Source organism: Dermacentor silvarum, chromosome 1 (assembly GCF_013339745.2).
Source record: "Dermacentor silvarum isolate Dsil-2018 chromosome 1, BIME_Dsil_1.4, whole genome shotgun sequence".
Taxonomy (NCBI): domain Eukaryota; kingdom Metazoa; phylum Arthropoda; class Arachnida; order Ixodida; family Ixodidae; genus Dermacentor; species Dermacentor silvarum.
In genome coordinates, this window is record NC_051154.1 from 218,266,188 (window position 1) to 218,283,653 (window position 17,466).

Genomic DNA, 17,466 nt, shown 5'->3' on the forward strand with positions numbered 1-17,466 from the left:
TTGGTTATGAATGGCGAATGTGGAGAAACTGGTGGAGAAAAATATAGGAAGTGCAAACTAAATAATTTTGAATTACACTGCTCCCAAAAATATGGTATGAGAATCACTGGAATCAGCGTGAGCGTATTTCTGTGTATATTCATGCACGTGGGTCTCCTTCCCTCCTACCCCTCTTACCCCTCCCCCCTAGTCTAGAGAAAAGTCCAGAGAAGTTGCTAGGTGAAATTTCCGTATAATTTGGGGAGAAGGAGAATTCTTGCTTCTATTCTCACAACAAAAAAAAATATTTTTTTAAGTAAGCAGTAGTCTTTGGACTTGGAAAGAACTATATCCATTAGAAAAAAATTCTGTGGAGGACACCATTTACGAAATATGCGCCGTCAATCTTGAGGGTAAAAATGCACTTTCGTTCCACTTACTTTCTTAACAAAATGTCGTTTTACGCATTGAAGCACAAAAGTAACTGCAACACCAATGCATTTCTCCGCAAAGTTCGGGAATTAATACGTTCCAAACTGGTGTCATCCTGAGAATTCGTTCCAAGTGGATAGCCTTGCGAACTCCCGGCTAGACTTTGTAAGTTGCAATTGTCATCAGGTAGTTAGTTAAAAACTTAATTAGTGAATTTTTGTTAATAATTGCATTATGCATTTCAATTTTTTTGGCAAGTAATGTCCGCCTCTTCGAGTAGACCGGCTCATGGACTAGAATTGTGCTATCTGCCACACGCAATTAAAAAAATATATATTTGAAAGTGTTCGGTGAAACACACGGTATATTCTGGTTGAAGACTTTACCTTTTTTTTCTTAGAAATAAATAAATCAATTTTGCAGAAATACGCGAGGTAGAAGAAGTTTCATGGACTGAGAGAATTCGTAGCTGCATGCTATACTCTCGGGGGGATGACAGTTTTTTTCTTTTCATAAAATCTGAGATTGTTGATCGTCGCGTCTGGGACGCGTGGCGGGAGTACACATTATAATGTACTAGTTGGTTTCTGGCCACGTTGCACCGTAGTCGCTCGAGCGTTCGGAACCACTTTCCGGTTTCCGCACCTGCGGTTGCGAGTTCCGTCGCGACACCGCATCAAGCGCGTGCCAGGACTGCCACATCGCACTGCGTTTGTCGCCTTGCGATATCGCGGATATAGCATACAAAACAAATTGAAATTGGTCATTCCCCGGAGTGATTGTCCACCCACTCAAGCAGCAAAAAGTTTGTTTCTACCGTGATTGTTTGTTTGTTTTGGTATCCTTTCTTTTTTTCTTTTGAAGTTGAGGGCGCTTGGCTCAGTATACCTTAAAGCGCGTATGCGCCTTTTGACAAAGCCCGTGCTCATGGACGCAAGCCGTGAGTGAGGCTCGTGGTGGAAAGCAACAGCAAACACGACCTGTCGCAAAGCCGCGAGCGTCTCGTCCGTTTATCTTCAGCCCCGGCGGTGGGGGCGCCGAGGGAGAGACAGGTTTTTCTTCGAAGCGCCGGCGCGTCTGGAAGCGGCGACGCTGCTCGTGCTCTCACTCTCCTCCATCCGCCGCATCCTTCGCCGTTCTCGCTGCTTTTGCTCGATTGCGCGTCGCTCGTCGTCGTTTGTTAAAAGGTTGTCAGCGGCGCCCTGTCTTGTATTGGGACCGGAAAAGAAGCCGCCGGCTGCGCAGCATAAAGATAATGCATCGCTCTTCCCCCTTGTCACTTCGCCCCCTTGTCACTGTCACCTAAACGGGGGTCCTTTAACAAAAGCACGACGCCTTCCACTACGCTGCCCGATACGTTGTTATTTTGCCTCCCCTCCGCGCTTTATTGCCACTTTTTAAGTAGCTGCAATCCCGGCACGGGGCCTATGCGGGCTGACTCGTAGTAAGGCGATCCCTGTGAACCGCCCGTACGTAATTTCCAACCTCCTTCGGTTCTTCCTTTATGATTCACATACCTAGTCGGCAGATCAACTCTCTGGACGCGCATTGCGTCCTAATATCGTGTATGGACTGAATCGTCTTTTTCGACGTTGATAATATGTCGGCCTTTTTTTTTTTTTTTTTTTTTTTGTCGTTACGGTCTCTTTTTTTCTATATTGCCCTTCTATTCATACTCCCTCACTCCCGCCCGTCTACCAAGCCTTTCCGAGCTCGTGCGGCTTCAAAGTAATTTGTGTCGCATTGCTTGGAAGTATGCAATTAGACGGTCATTTTACTGTGCTTGTCACTAGTGCTTGTCAGTAAGTCGTGGCAGCTTTGCACGAAGTGCAGCCGACGGTGTGTAACGTAAGCGCGAGTCACCATCTTTAATTGGTCTGGGATCGTCGCTCTCATTGCAAGTGTACTGACTGATATTTGTAATACCAAGGCTGCTCCCTCCTATTTTAGTTAAAGTAAAACGTTCATTGAATAGTTATCGCTGCAAAAATGACAGACGACGTTTTTCGGCATGACGAAGCCTGCCGATGTTGCCTGCAACAAACCTTCTTCTCATATCAGCCTTGCATTTATTTGTTGAGGACTTAAAGAAGCTTGAATGGGGGGCTTCTACGACAGCGAGCAGAAATATGAGGATAAGGAATTACGAAATAAATCCCGGTGAAGGCGTTCTTTTTTGTTCTTTTTGTTGTTTTAGCTTCTTCTTTTTTTTTTTTTTAGATGCGGGCAATAGATCATCCGTCAATCGTAGCTCCTAAGTCATCTCCAGTGGATGCACAGTTCACCTGCGTACAGTAAGCGAAGACCAAAAGCCGCCAGCAGACGCACAAAAATCAGCTGTGTACACTCGACATTTTCTTTTAGAGACAATTGTCGGCATATTGTACCTATGATCCGCTAAAACTTATTTCCAAGCCCCCGTGTCTACGTGCGCCGCTCCTTAAATAACGTTCGCTGAGGCTGCCTTCTACATCATCTAATATAAGAGCGGGTAAAAGGAGGGACGTAACGTAGAAGAGACATACAGAGCACTGGCTTCCAACTGCTTTTTTTTTTATTTGACAGAGGACGCACATTTATAGTCGAGACAGCGCAAAGAAACACGATGAAATAGTTAATAGTAAATAGTTAGTAAACATAGTTAATAAGGTTTGATTACATGCCGCTGGTGGGGTAGTAAATTTATTACACAGGAAAGAAAAGGATGCCGACGAAAGAAGGTGTGATTAATAAGTATTAGAGGTTTATAGGCTTCAACACGGAAGCCTTGTTCACAAAACAAGAACTAATCGAAACAGCGAGCTTGAGTTTCTTTTAATAACCAACCTAGACATCTTGCATATTATTGTTCTGTAAACAAGATTTTCGTATCACAGCCTAAACGTCTGATACTTACTAGCGACACTTTTTTTTTGACCGGCGTCCTTTTCTTTATTTGAAAAGAAACACAGTTCAGGCCATAGTAAAAAAAAAAAAAAAAAGTATTTCCCTTGTCAAACAGAAAGACAAAAGTGGTGCTTATACGGTTGCTCACGAAGTCTCTTAATCAAATCTTCTTCCATAATCTCTTTTTGTCGTCTACCCCTGGCTTCTTCAACAACACAGCTTCCTTAAAAAAAAAAAAAAAAAAAACGAAAAAGAAAAAGGAAAAAAAGAAAAGAAAAGAAAAGAAAAGAAGAACGTTTTACGTACGGTTATAGAGGATGACTAACCAATTAGCCCGAATTTCCAGTAAAGTGCCCGTAATAACCGTTTCACAATGCCCGACGGTCTTCGCTATGTTTGCCATCCTAATGCGCCTGTGCCAGTTCTTCAGAATCACTTAGGCGGGCGAATCGATCATGTGAATACAGGCCCAGTTTTGTTTGATACGCGGTGTGCGAAGAAACAAAAGAAGAAGAAATCAGACTAATTTGCTGCGACAGCAGTGTTAATTCTCGAAATAAATAATTGGATAACTCATTAAATAGCTAACTGTTGTTTCGAAATTACTCTAATACCACCACAAATGTTTTTGCTGTTTCTATACAATTACAATTATTTTAATTCTGTCTCTGCCCTGTAAATCTCTTTCCAAATTATCATAAGCGTTATACTTCATCCTGATTTACTTTTTCTTCGAGTTTTTTTTTTTTTTCCCTTCTCCCCCTTCCCTTTAACCTTCAACCGCCGGCTTCTTGGCCAATCCGCCGTAGTGGGGAAGCGCCACGGATGAGGATCAAGCAAGCAAGCAAGCAAGCAGCCTTCTGCCATAGTGAAGACCGCCATCTTGTTTTTTTCCTTGTCTACCGGTTTGTTCCTCAAATTCTCGCGTTTTTCCGCTATACGGGTGACCAAGAAGCGAGTGGTGGTCGGTGCCAATTGGTCTGTGATTTCGGATTCAGTTTCGTTTGAACGGCGGTGCGCGAAAAAAAAAAAAAATGCCCGAAACCATTCGCTGACCGTGTCACTTGGCGTCGCTTGCAGGGGCGTGCGTCTGCTTGTCTCCGGCGGCGGCGGCAGGCCCAGCAGCGTGAGCGGAGGCGCGGCGCCGAAGCCGGCATGCCCGTGATCAGCCCGGGCCCCGACGAGGCGGCGGCGCAGGCCCTGGCGCCACCCAAGCTGTGCGCGGGCTGCGGCGCGCCCATCGCCGACCGCTTCTACCTGCTGGCCGTCGAGAGGCAGTGGCACACGCACTGCCTGCGCTGCTGCCACTGCAAGCAACAGCTGGACTCCGAGCTCACCTGCTTCGCGAGAGACGGGAACATCTACTGCAAGGAGGACTACTACAGGTCGGTGCACGCCCTTAGATCTTGGGAGGAGCTCAGTGCTCGTAATCGAGTCAGCATGCTTTTACAACACAACATATCGTATGGTGGTATAACGAATTGCAGCGAATCGCATGTAGGAAACTGAGTGCGCTCAGACTACAAAGGGACCAAAACCCCATTGTGTAGGACTGGGTTAGTTCTCGCGTATAGCTCTTTCCTCCATTTCCTTCTTTACATTGTATGCTTTGTTTTTTTGCTTGTAGTGTCCCTAAATTATAGCACCGTACTAAATGCTTTTTTCTTAGTCTGAGCGCACCATGTTCATTATGTAATTTCTTGGTGTATGACGTCCATAGTATGCTTTAGCGCAACGCTGCGCTTCTTCTGAAAGGACGCAGTGGCGCGAGCGAGCTCGTTTATAAAATTGAAGAAGATGGGCGGCCCGAGACTGCCTGCCTATACCTTCAGCCCTCCAAAGGACGCTTGTTTTGAATTTGAACCGTAGTATGAAAGGTGGAAAGCTCCCAACACACACTGGTTGCCAACGTTGCTTTGGCTGCTTTGCTGCCTGCCGATACAGGTAAAAGACGTGCCTATGTAAGGGTTAACGCTGCCTTTTCTTAACTCGATTTGCTCTTTTGCTAATCGCGTAAGATAAATGCGGCGCTTGAGGGTACAAAATGTATCGCTTTATGTCCTCTAGTTGAGGTTTGGTGTTGCAAAACAATCTATATGGAGGGCCAACAGCTGAGAAAGTAATAACGGCTAATGCATGACACGTCTGCAAAAAGAATGACAAGTGATACCATGAGGCAAGAAGATTGTTTGAATCTTACGGTAAAGAACCGAACTTTCATTGTCATATAATTTACGATGATTGGGTAGCATACATTTTATTAACTATAATGTGGGCTCAGGGCCGTGTCTTGTGTCTTTCGAGCTAGACGGCCAGCCAAGGCTCTCAACGACAGACACGAGGCGGGCGAACGGGTGGCAACAATTGTTCTCTGCCGTAATCATTTACTGATCAAGCATCGAGGGCCCGGTCGGACAAGCTTCCCTGGCGCTCCCAGCCGCGTGACCCGGAGGGTTCGACCACCATGTTGACTTTGCGTGACCCCGTAATATTCATCCTTACTTCAACTTAGCCTTTAAGTGCTGCTCTTCGATAGTTTTGAGGACTTCGCATAGAGAACAAAATGTTTAGAACATTAGATATGTTTAAACCACTGTAAATGTCACAGTGCCAGTATTACCCGGAGTATGAAGAGGCTAACTCTAAGCAGTCGCCCCGTGTTCAACAATGCAAAAAAAAAAAAAAATCGCAATAAGTTGTGATGTAGATCTGGATGTCAAAAACTACACAGCTTTAGAAAAGTACTGAAGCGCGAACAGAACATAAGATGCAGTTTAACAGAACAAGTAAGCCGGAAAGTGTGCTTCTCCGACTGAGGAGGAGGAGGTGTTTTGCTAGCTGCAGGCGGATCTGGCCTTGCAATAGCTGCCGGCAGTCGCTCCGCCCGATCGCCACTTATCGGGGGCGGTAGAGCCAGTGAGACCGTGACGAGACATACAGCGAGGATTAACGACAACGACGAACGTCAAGCGAGACGCAGCATGCCGCCCGCTACTTCCACATAATTTCATTTCCGCACATTTCCGCATGTAAAGCTGTAGTGGATATCCAAAATCCCACAGCTGCGCTTCTCGACGCATCATGATTGGCACACACAAGATGGCGGTCTTCGCGCTAGAACAAAGCTTGTGCGCATGATCTGTATAGCAATCATCTCTGTCGCACTTCCTTCTGCGTTCTTCACGTGATAGCTTTAGCTTCAAGAATGCTTCGAGCGAGATGTTGGCCGTCTTGCGCAAGGCCATTAAATTTGCGAGAAAGCTTTTAGTCTATGTGTGAGAAAGATTTCACATATACCCCAACGAAATCCGTATGTGCTGCTATCACTTATCCCCGTGTTGTTTGATGCTACACTTTAGTAATGGTTGCGCAAAGCTTTGCTCTTTCTGCCGTGGATAAGGCGTCACTTGCATTGAAAGCCCTAGGGGAGGGAACTACACTGACCTCAAGATGTTTCTCCCCCTATTGCTGTATGAAATCAAGTGAAATTCATTTTAGTAACACTCATTGCGGAAATTGCGACGATGCTACCTGAATAGATAACTGAAAAGTTGGGCGGGGGAGGGGGGGGTGCTGACGAGGTCTGCATTCCGTTTTCAGCATGGCGCAAACGGCGCAGCAATGGTACAGCGGACGCAGCATAAAAGGGCAAAAAAGACACGGCAATGAGAAGTAGCATGGCGCGAGATTAATATGGCTGCGATAAACACAGAGAAATGTGCATACACAACAATGTAATTACTAAAGGAAAACATGAGCTGCTTAACATCAACGCAGCAAGATGCAGGCTTGAATTACTCCATTGGTATTTATAAAGCACTTTAGCGGCTACCCGGAAATATTCTTGACCAGAACCTATCGGGAACTTTCAAAGCATGCGTGTGCGTTGAAGCACGAGCTTCCTTGTATCGCATAGATACGCCCAATTTGGAACCCGAGCAATACGAACCAATGGCAATATAACTTTCGGGCACTTAGTTCTGTCCCGTGAAAAGTGCCGTTAGTCTCTAAAGAAGATGTTTTGGAGGAAAGGAAACATCTCCTTCGTTTTTCATCTCAAATCGAAATGTAAACCCAGAGAACTTCGCAGTTTACCAACTTCTAAAGTGAGGCCTAGTGATAAGAGTTTTTTTTTTTTTTTTGCACGATAAAAGGGTGGTTTTGGCACACGATTGCGGTGCCGGCTACTCCTTATCTGATCAAGAATTACTGATTTACACGTATGCTCCCATACACTCTTGTACATAACTCTGGCAATCTTGTAAATGTAACTTGCACATATATAACATACATGTATCCTCCTAAGACCTCTTGTACAATACATTGCACATTGCCTTCTACATTTTTTTTACAAATTCACTCGCGATTGATTACGCAAAATATTCATTCTGGGTATAAAGTACGGTGCATGCGTAACTGTAAAGAAGTGTTTTACTCATATTCTTGTCATCCGCTTTCGAGGAGTTTGACTCTCAATTGATCTAGACCTCTGTGTCGTCGCAGACGGCCGAAAGCAAACTTGAGGTGTGTTTTGAAATCACTGCGATTGCGTGAAAAGTCCAGACGCGCCAGCAACGTGACAATGTACTACACGTAGTTCCATCTTCATATCTGCGTTTAAGTCATGAAATGCACTTATTAGCATAGAAAAGATGAGGAGATGTTCGCGTACATGTAGGCGCCGTTTTTGGCACCTAACCGTAGTATTGCTCTGCAGTATTGCTGCGTGTGTGGGGCTCTAAGGGTGTTGTAATCGTAAATCGTGCGAGGGGTTTAGGAACACTCGTCGTGTGAACTATTTTTACCCTGCTGTGCCCCTTTAGACTGACAATGCATTCACTACACGTACCTTTTCCTTTCATACTCTGTTTTCGACCGACACGTTGCTGTTTTGCACATTTTGTTTTTTGCATATCATGGCATTTGACTATTATGTGCACACAAGGTTGCATTTGACTCTGTACGTGATTCATGTTAGCGATTTTGAGCCTCAGGTGCAAAGAGCAGTCATTCAAATGTAGCCGCACGTAACGACCACTGTGTTACACTTACGGCCGTCGATGTACGCGTTGCAACCTAAACGAAAAAAAATAACAATAAAAAAAAAAAAGAAAAACGTGTCGTCGAAGCATGCGGCGGATCGCTACGCTTGTCGGTACGAAAACACGTGAAATGATCTAGCAGGCAGCAGCTGCGAATGTATGCCAACGAGGTCGTAAAATTCGCACTGCCGCGTTTCCCGTCGTGTACGGGGAATACCCCGACGGATAAACTTGTCCGTGGTAGCCTGTGGCTCTGGAAATGTGAAAAGACCTTGTACTTTATGTCCAGACACGTTTCGTTTATGCTTGCATTTTAACGCACTCCTTAAGACCTATCAATGACCCTTTTTTATAAGGTGACGTAACCGCTCGTTGTGTTCTTCACTTTTCTTTTCCTTTTTTTATTCTCTCATCAGATTATCTGACCTCCCTTTCACTGTATGAATGTGCGGCTAATCGAGTACGTTTCAAATATTTAAAAAGTCGTATTGGCAAAACCATTCCCTGGCAACTTAAGGCTAGAAAGAAAGTACGTCGGAGTGATCTTCTTTCAACACTTTCATGAGATTCACATTCGTCTCCGCAAGTTGACTTTTTTTCTGGACCCGTGCGTGGGAGCGTTGAATATCATCAATCAATGTGTTGTAGACAGGCTAAGTTCCAACTCCATTTGAATAATAACCTTGTTTGTTGCTTTCGAATGTTTATTTACTGAAGCAAATTCAGAGATATCGGGACAAATGCCTCGACAGGCGCTGCGCTCCCTTTCGATAGAGAATGTTCTTCAATGGCATGTCTCTATGTAGCCCGGTTCCTGTGGACCTCGTGTGTACTTCCTTCTAGAACTCCTGGAGGTCCGTCGTCTGCAAGTTTTGAAACGCTGCTCCAAACAACCGAACTGCGGCTGCTATGCAATTGAGCCCCGGCAAGCGTATATTAAAAGCAGCATGAATTGTGATGCCTTACATGAAAGGCTTAACGAACTTTCACGGAAACTTTCACGATGTCGAAATCACCACATAGATGACTGTTTAATTATACTGCGCCTGTTGCTGTACTTGTGAATGAGTATGACCGATAGGTATATACGTTTATAGATATATACTCGCGGCACTCGATCGAGCAGAGGCATTCGCCAATGGGCTGCCAGCTGCGGGTGCAGCCGCATGGGCTATGGTAGTTTTGTTTTCTTTCTCTTTCTTTTTCTCTTTTTTTTTTTTTTTTGGTGACGCTTTTCCCGCACGAATACGCGGACGCCCGTACTCGAGCCAAAAATGCGGTGTTTTTCCGCTTTTGCTTCCGCCGATCTGCAGACGCATGACGTGCGCGTATAGTTGTGCGCTCAGCTGGCGGCGCTCGCATCGAAACGCTAAGCGCCAAGGTTTTTCTGCGCAGAAAAAGAAAGCATGCTGCTCACTCTTGCGAACTCCGTGCAGCAAACCGCTCGCGCCGTTGCCAGACGTGCCTTATTCCAGGCGTGGCTCCAACGTGCCGCCCTATAGGAGCGGAAGAAAAGCTAATTCAGAGTGATAATCTAAGTGCGCGGTTCCCAAATTGATTACCTGGGATCAGTAGACATTTTCCCACGACAGGAAAAAAATGCAAGGAAAAAAAATCAGCCTTGCGAATAAATGTTTCCCATAATACCGCATCGTTGGATAACGCACTATTTCAGAAAGAACGAGCCCTTTGCGCTCGGACTCGCGCGGAACAAAAGATTTATGAACTACGCCCAGAGGCTTTCATTTGACTACTCTACTGGCTTTGAGCGCTGCTCGTTTGGCATGATTTCGTCGGGCACGTCGCCAAACGTGTCCGAGCGAGCTCATATCCCACTGCCCATCAAGGGGCGCTTTCTCAGACTCAGAGGCCGAGCCGGCTAAAGAAATGTACAACTTGGAACAGAGAGACTGTCCAACGCCGTTTGCATTAGCGAGAAAAATACAAAATGGAGTGATTGCGGCGACCATGCTCATCCATGTATCCAGTCGGCGTTTTGCTTGTCCTAAAGCGCATACACAGGCGCAAAATAAAACGACTTTTTTTCCTCCCTATCACGATCTGCGCTGCAGTGGAGTATGGTATGGTCCAAACCCGAATCAATTTCTTACCCTTACTTATTGCCATGTCCAGCTCGAAAAAATGTCGGCTTCGAACGGAAAGCGCATCAGGTTTCTGAGCACGGCCTACGCGTGCCGAGGAATTTTTGAACCTTGCACCTCGGAGAACATAATCTGAGCGCGTACTTGTCAACACCGTCGCATGCCCAAATTAGTTCACATGGATTACTACCGACAACGCGGAAGTGGGAAAGGTGACCTTAATATATATATATATATATATATATATATATATATATATATATATATATATATATATATAGCTCTAGTTGAATACAGGCTTCTCACGCTTCTATCTGTTTCGAATGAAGTCTATGGCCTCATTCAGGCAAACGTTGTCAATCTCAGTTCTTTAGCATTGGCTTTGAATTGGCTTTGCATTGAATACTAATAACTTACTGCCCACTGCCCTCTGGTCTGATTTTAGGTGGCAGGCAGGCCTTATCTAGCATGCCGAAAGGGTACATTGAACCGACGGCAAGACGACAGACGCCTTCGCCGACGAATAGGTTCGGCTTTATGCCCACTTAGGTTCGTATTCAGAAAGCCGTTCTATGCTAAATTGACTGTGTAGGTTCGTAAGGGCGAATAGCAAAGGCTCCGGCAATGTGTCAAACAATTGTTTTGCTAAAGGCATTGCCGATTCGGCTTCTTGTTAGGGTTGCTCGGAGGAGTAAATGCTTGCTTTTGCGCTGCACTTGGCTCATAAAACATTGGAACGGCTTCCGTGCACAAGAGCGCCTCTTTATTCGCCGAGATCAGTATAAAAGCAGCACGCCACATTCGCGGCCGTTCGTGCAGCTGCGCGCGTGTAATGTCCACTAGAAAGGTGCATGCTTCATACGCACCTGCAGTAAAGATATCGGCGACCTATGCCTGGTATACAGTCAGGTGTAACATCAAAGGCGCAGCAAACTGCTATGCGGCGGGGACAGAATGAAGCGAACACTCGTATTCTCGGCGCAGCTGTTCGGACGAATCGCGATTGTGGCCTGATCCTGCAGGGCGAATGATCTTGTCAGATGCGGGCCCGTCCATGGTGTCATTCTGGGGGTGAGACTCCGCACTGTGCGTACCGGCAGGGAAATTAAAGCGACAGTAACATAAGCAAGGCAAACACGCATACGGCTGGTTGTGAGTCTTATCTGTAGCTCTTTCAAAGCCGGTTTAGTTGCAGTGTTGCGCCGTATTTATTTTCGCTGAGCAGTCGCCTGTGGCGCATGTGAGGTGCCGTTCTGTTTTCTCGTTTGATTTTTCATTATCTATACTTATGAAGAAAACACGCGACAGCCATTCATTTCACTTCCGCTACCGAGCGCGTCGGCCCGGTTGCATTGCGACTAAACTGTGACAGACGTATATGCGTACATGCGCTCGCCGACCATCAGTCCATCCGATTTGAGCGGCCGTGGTCAAATGCTGAAAGGAAAGTGTTGAATGACTTAACAGCTCAAATGATGAACGAGAGTACTGAGGGAAAGAAGGGCCGTGGTATAATGGTACGACTGCGTTCGTTCATTCCTAATAATCTTTACGCCTACCATGTCAGTCTGACCCTGGTGACAACGAAGGAGGGCCACTCAGACTCACTTCAAGGGAAAAGCGCTCATCGCAGATGCTCGTATAATTCGTGCTTGTTCTCTTCGAGAAGAAAGGTCATCTGCCGAATACAACAACTGCGATGGTTTAGCTTTCAAATCACTGACAGCCTGACCACTAGCTGTTGAAATCGCCACCTGGTAAGGTTGGAAACGATGCATCGATCAAACGCAAACTCTTCGTACTTCTCTTCAATATTTTTGCTATCGTCTAACATATTCACAGCAGAAATCGTTCAATCTCACTTGAACATTTGCGCTTTCATCTAGGAGCAAATGCATCTTGCGGTACGGGGCCCCTGGTATCTCCGGGTACACGTTTCTGCTCCCGCAAGTGCTTCTGTTTGCTCGTGGAAGCGCCCGCCCATTTGTTAACCAATCTCAGACGGCTTCACGGGCGGTGTTCATTCCTGTTGGCACACGCTCTATACGGCCTCCGGACCAAGGAGCGCGCCCCCGCTGTCATCGCCTACAGATACATGCCTCGCCGCAATGCCGACCACCGAGTAGTTGGGCGTCTCGCGCGCTGGGGCCCACGGGACGGCTGCAGCACGCACGGGAGCCGACTCGGGTCCGCGGACCCCCTCCGGGCGAACGACGGCGCGCATCATCCACTCGGTGACCACCAACAAACTGGCCGCTTCCTGGAACCCGTAATGACCGGACGGGTACCGCGCCCGGCACTTCTTTCTGTCCGCGCCGATATAACGAAGACATCACGGGTCGCTCGTAAACGACGCGGCGCAAGCCAACCCGTGGGAACCCGCCAGGGAAGCGGCGGCCGGGAGTGGAGCGCACGCTGCGCGTAGGCCCTGGGTGCATCGACGGTTCTTTGTGCGGCGCGCGCTGCGCCCATCATGGGCAGCCCTTTTTTTACGACCCTTCATCATGGAGAGGCCCCCTCGCGCCCCGCTTTACGGCGGCCGACGGGGGCGGGAGAGAGTCTTCCTTTTCTTCGGCCACTTCACCTGCTGGCGCATGCAACGCTCTCCCGGCATGCGTGCGAGTCCGCGGGCCCGTGCGTACGAGCGCGTGCTCGCGCACGCACTTGCTCTTTGGTGCTGCCTCTTTTGTGCGTTTCGCCTGCGCGCCCCGACTTTTTTTCCTCATTTGCGCGCTAGTCCCTTTTTGGGGCACGCGGCATCTCCCTCGCTTCGGCAGGTACCCCGGGGCTCTGTTGACCCTTCCACGGGCTGTTCACTAAGGGCTGCCCATTGCTTGAGGCTCCGCTGTCTTTATCGACGGGGACACCTTCGAAGGATCCCTCATTTTCGGTGTCGGGGCTACCCGCCGTGCCCGGCGTGGTGCCGATGTGTCACGATACCGGCGCCCATGGAGAAAGGTGCGCGCAGGTGATCATCGAGGTAGGCTGCGTGGGAGGCCGACGCACAACACTTCGCTAACAAGGTTTAATGCGTGGGTGGCTCTTCCTTTAAACGCACCTCTGGTGAAATCTTGTTGGTGTTGAGTTTTGTTGTTGTAGGTGAAGAGACCAACGCGTTCCACAAGGACGCGGGTCCCTCGAGTCAGACGTATTCGCGAAATGCGGACGCTTTCCGTACCCTTGCGTTACTTCCTTTGTGCGGTGAGATGCCACGAGACGTGCCGCGTTTTTCCGCTGGACACAACTAAGGGGCGTGGTTAGAGACAGAGTGTTAGCGATTGAAAGGGTTCGCATGCTCTGGTGTTATTGCAAACGTAGAAGGAGGCGTCGTCAGCTATAGCTTATTTCACGTGTGGCAAAACAAGAAATTTCGAAAGGAACAAGGAATCACCTATAGAATGCTAAGATGAATGCACTACGTTACGAATAGCGTCACCTGGGAACACTCTTTGAACGCAAGCAGCGTTGACGGCACTGAAGAGGATGCCATACGTGACAGCATATTACTCTGTCACGGCAAACTGCATGCAACAAGGCAAAGTATATGCTTTTGAACGCTGGGATCGTTAGCAGTGATTAGTTACGACATATGTTTATTAACACATATAATTAATCACTGATATAAAGAAAGAGCACCCCTGGTTATTATACTGATATTTAAAAATGTAGCATATCATCCAGCATATGACAATCAGAAGTTCATTAAAACGCAAACCGATCAAAGGTTTGCACAAATATATATTTGTGGCAACGGCGCAAGAAAACCGCGGATACAGACGAGGACGTAAAGCTAGAAGTTATTGGTGTCTTTATATGAAGCGTACCAGTTAAGCTGTGATGCTTCTTTTCACGAAAACAAAAAATAAATAAATAAGAGGAACCCGCACAGAATTACACACGCAGGGCTATAGGATCCTACCTGCTATAACAACGCTATAAGCGCCAAATATCACTCATTTTATTTAAGTTTCTGCATAAAAATATGTTAGAAATGTGGTACTGAGTGCGCTAAACGGGGATGCTGAAGACTGCGTCAGTTTTCAATTGTCCAGCTTAACAGGAATTCTGAGTCTCGTTTACGACTATATGAAGATCAGTGTGTATAGAGCGCATATGGGCTGTCACGGTGTTTGTGCAGAGAGAGAGAGAGAGAAACAGACAGAAGAAAGGGGAAAGACAGTGAGGTTAAAAGGAGCGGGAAATACGGTTTGCTAGCCTACCTGGGAAAATGGTGAGGGATATAAAGATAGGAAGAAATTATATATATATATATATATATATGGAGAGAGAGAGACGGAGAGAGCACAGAGACAGGGGGCGCGGACACGATCACCGCTAGTCAACATCACCGCACACTATCCGATACAAAGACTATACGTGCAGCCCAACGATCACCAATTCAGACTACAGCCGCTTGTGCAGGTCTGTTGTCCGTAAAAACTGTAGCAGTGCCTTCATCGCCATCTGCTGCGATGGCCTGTGAGGTCAGGATTCTAATATGGTTTGCTCTCATAATGATTCTTGTGCAAAGTGAGTTAGAGCGATTGCGAGCGATCATTTTTCTACGCTGTAGCAAGGACAGTCACACAGAACGTGTTGAAGCGTTTTCACGCGACCACAGTCGTCACATGAGGCGTGGTCGACCAATCCGATGAAAAAAGCATTGAAATTTCCGACATAAGTTCTCTAATCTATAATAAGTTAGGTTCCCTTAACTAAGTTCTCTAATCTTGAATGCCAGTTGTTCGTGTGGTTGGCGCCGGAACTCTGATAGCAAAGCCTGCAGTGCTGCCTTCGAGTCGCTGAATATCGACCATTTTCGAGCTTGTTATTGACTGACGAGACCAAGTGCAATGCGAAGACTTGCAAGTTCCGTGGCCGACCATGTCGTCGTGTGGCATGTCATGATACTGACAGAGGTGACTTTCGCTGGAAAAACCACGGCTCTCGACGAACCTTGGAAATATGTTGGTCCTTCGCTATAAATACGTACATGGTCTGCGTACCTCGCCTATAAAGGGTTCACGGAGCTGTTTAGGAGCCGGAGATGAGAGTGCGGATTTTTTTCCTGATTCCTGGTACTGTCAGGTTCACTCCAGGACGAACCAGCTACCTAGGGGGTATCGATTGCCTTGTTGCGGTGGTGAAGCCTGATGGAAGGTCGTAATAATTAGAGACCCCATTACAAAATGATAACTGCGGCCTTGATAAAGCTAGTCTTGCAAGATGGTGGGAACAGCGCTCGGGCAAAGTGCCTGATCTGTAATCTCAGCAGCCCCACCGCAATGTACGCCTGTATTGGTTGGTTGGTTGGCTGGTTGGTTGGTTGGTGTATTGGTCGGTGATTCCAAAAGTTGCCGCTGTTGACGCACATTTTGGCAAGTCAAGAAAAACACCGAGTGCCCGAGCTTGAATAGTATGTTCTATTTAATCTAATAATAGTCTTAATTGTTCTTCAGTAGACGAGTAGATAATGATTGTCAGCAAGAACATCTAACGTGTAACAATATTCGTTTCACCTTAATCGCGATTTACTTATTCGCGTTTGGACTTTTTCACGTTTGATCATCAGCATTATATTTTATGACCACTACAAGGCGAAGGTCTCTCCCAGGGATATTTAATTCTTGCGTCATCTGTCTACCTTATATGCCTTCAAATTTCGCATTATCATCGATTCAGGTAACCGGCCGCTGCCGTCGACTGCGTTTCGTTTCTTTTTAGCCCTCAGCCTGTAACTCCGATGAACTACGGTCAGGCTTTCCCCGTGCAACCGGTTATCTATACTCTACGCATTAAATGACCTGAAAAGTCCACTTCTTCCTATATTGCCTCTCAGCTAGAATAACAGCTGCACCCGTTCGCTTTTTAAACCATGCTGCCGCCGAGAAAAGATCAATGAGAGATAGGCAAAATGCTCGACTGCAAGAACCTGATTAGCTCAAGCAGGCTAGGTCGCCACTCTATTTCAAAGAGGATGCCAATAAAGATAATCATCATCACGTCTCCTTCCCGTGTGTCGCGCGAAACTTGGGAAAGCAGCTGCACAATGCAGTTTTATAGCTCAGGTCGAGCAGCTGTCCTAGCTCTCCCCTTTCCAGAGACAGATACACTTATCTGACCAGGCACCTTTGCGCTGACGTTTATTCTTTACGGGCAATTCGCATGAGTCATTCTTACTTTCTCCGATATTACACAGCCGCTCAAATAAAAGAATGCATGGAAGCATGCAAAAGCATGGCCAGCTGCCCCGCAGGGCTCCAAGGATCGAATCATGGGGCGGGGTAGGATTTTTGTTTTCTTTTGAGCCAGCGGCTGTTGCCGATTACGTCTAAGTCGGCTCATTAATTTCAGCCAAGGGCAACTATCGCTATAGAAAGAAAAAAAAAAGACTATTTCGTTTTACGTAAAGCGTTGTTATTAAGATTTACTTTCTCGGTCGTACCCCAAACACATATACATGCAACCCTGCCGCCTCTCCATAACGCCTCGCTGGTCACAGCCATGACCAGCCAATCAGGCGTCGTATAGCGGTGCCCGCATAAAAGCTGGCGTAACACGGGTTGCGCAAGCGGGTTCCGCAGTGACGTCTGCGGCAACACTCTTTGAACGCAAGCAGCGTAGACGGCACCGAAGCAAGGCGTTCCGTCACCTTGGCCCAGAGAGAGAGAGAGAGCTCAGGGGGACGCAGTGCGCGACGCCGCCTATTGTAAGCGGGTTAGGCGCCCGCCTCCCTTCGGTAACGGATCATTGCTGCACGTGCGTGCCCGTGCCTCGCTTGCCGCCTCAGCCTGGTAGCGGCGCGAAGACAGTTTGAGGACAGTGTCTTGCCGAGCCCGGGCGCCCCCGCCGCGCGAAAGGTGCGCTGCTGCGCGCGGCTGCCAAGCTTTTGTGTCTCCAAATCTGCCATCCATCTGAGCGCATGAGGTTCTCCCCTCTTTTCCACTTCGTCCTGATGCTGCCGCTCTTTTGAGCTGCCTAATGACGGCGCGCTGAGCGGCAGCTCGTCTTGGCGCCCTCTTCCC

The 17,466-nt window shown here is 47.3% G+C and overlaps 1 protein-coding gene across 1 annotated transcript in view; it reads left to right on the forward strand.

Moving 5' to 3' along the window:
• The window catches only part of LOC119436774 (LIM/homeobox protein Lhx9), a 53,373-nt gene that overhangs the window by 26,153 nt on the left and 9,754 nt on the right, over nucleotides 1-17,466 (forward strand). Inside the window, exon 2 of the mRNA XM_037703764.2 lies at nucleotides 4,378-4,682. Within this exon, the coding sequence (XP_037559692.1) occupies nucleotides 4,453-4,682 (230 nt within the window). The 5' untranslated portion in view covers nucleotides 4,378-4,452. The remainder of the gene's footprint in view (nucleotides 1-4,377; nucleotides 4,683-17,466) is intronic.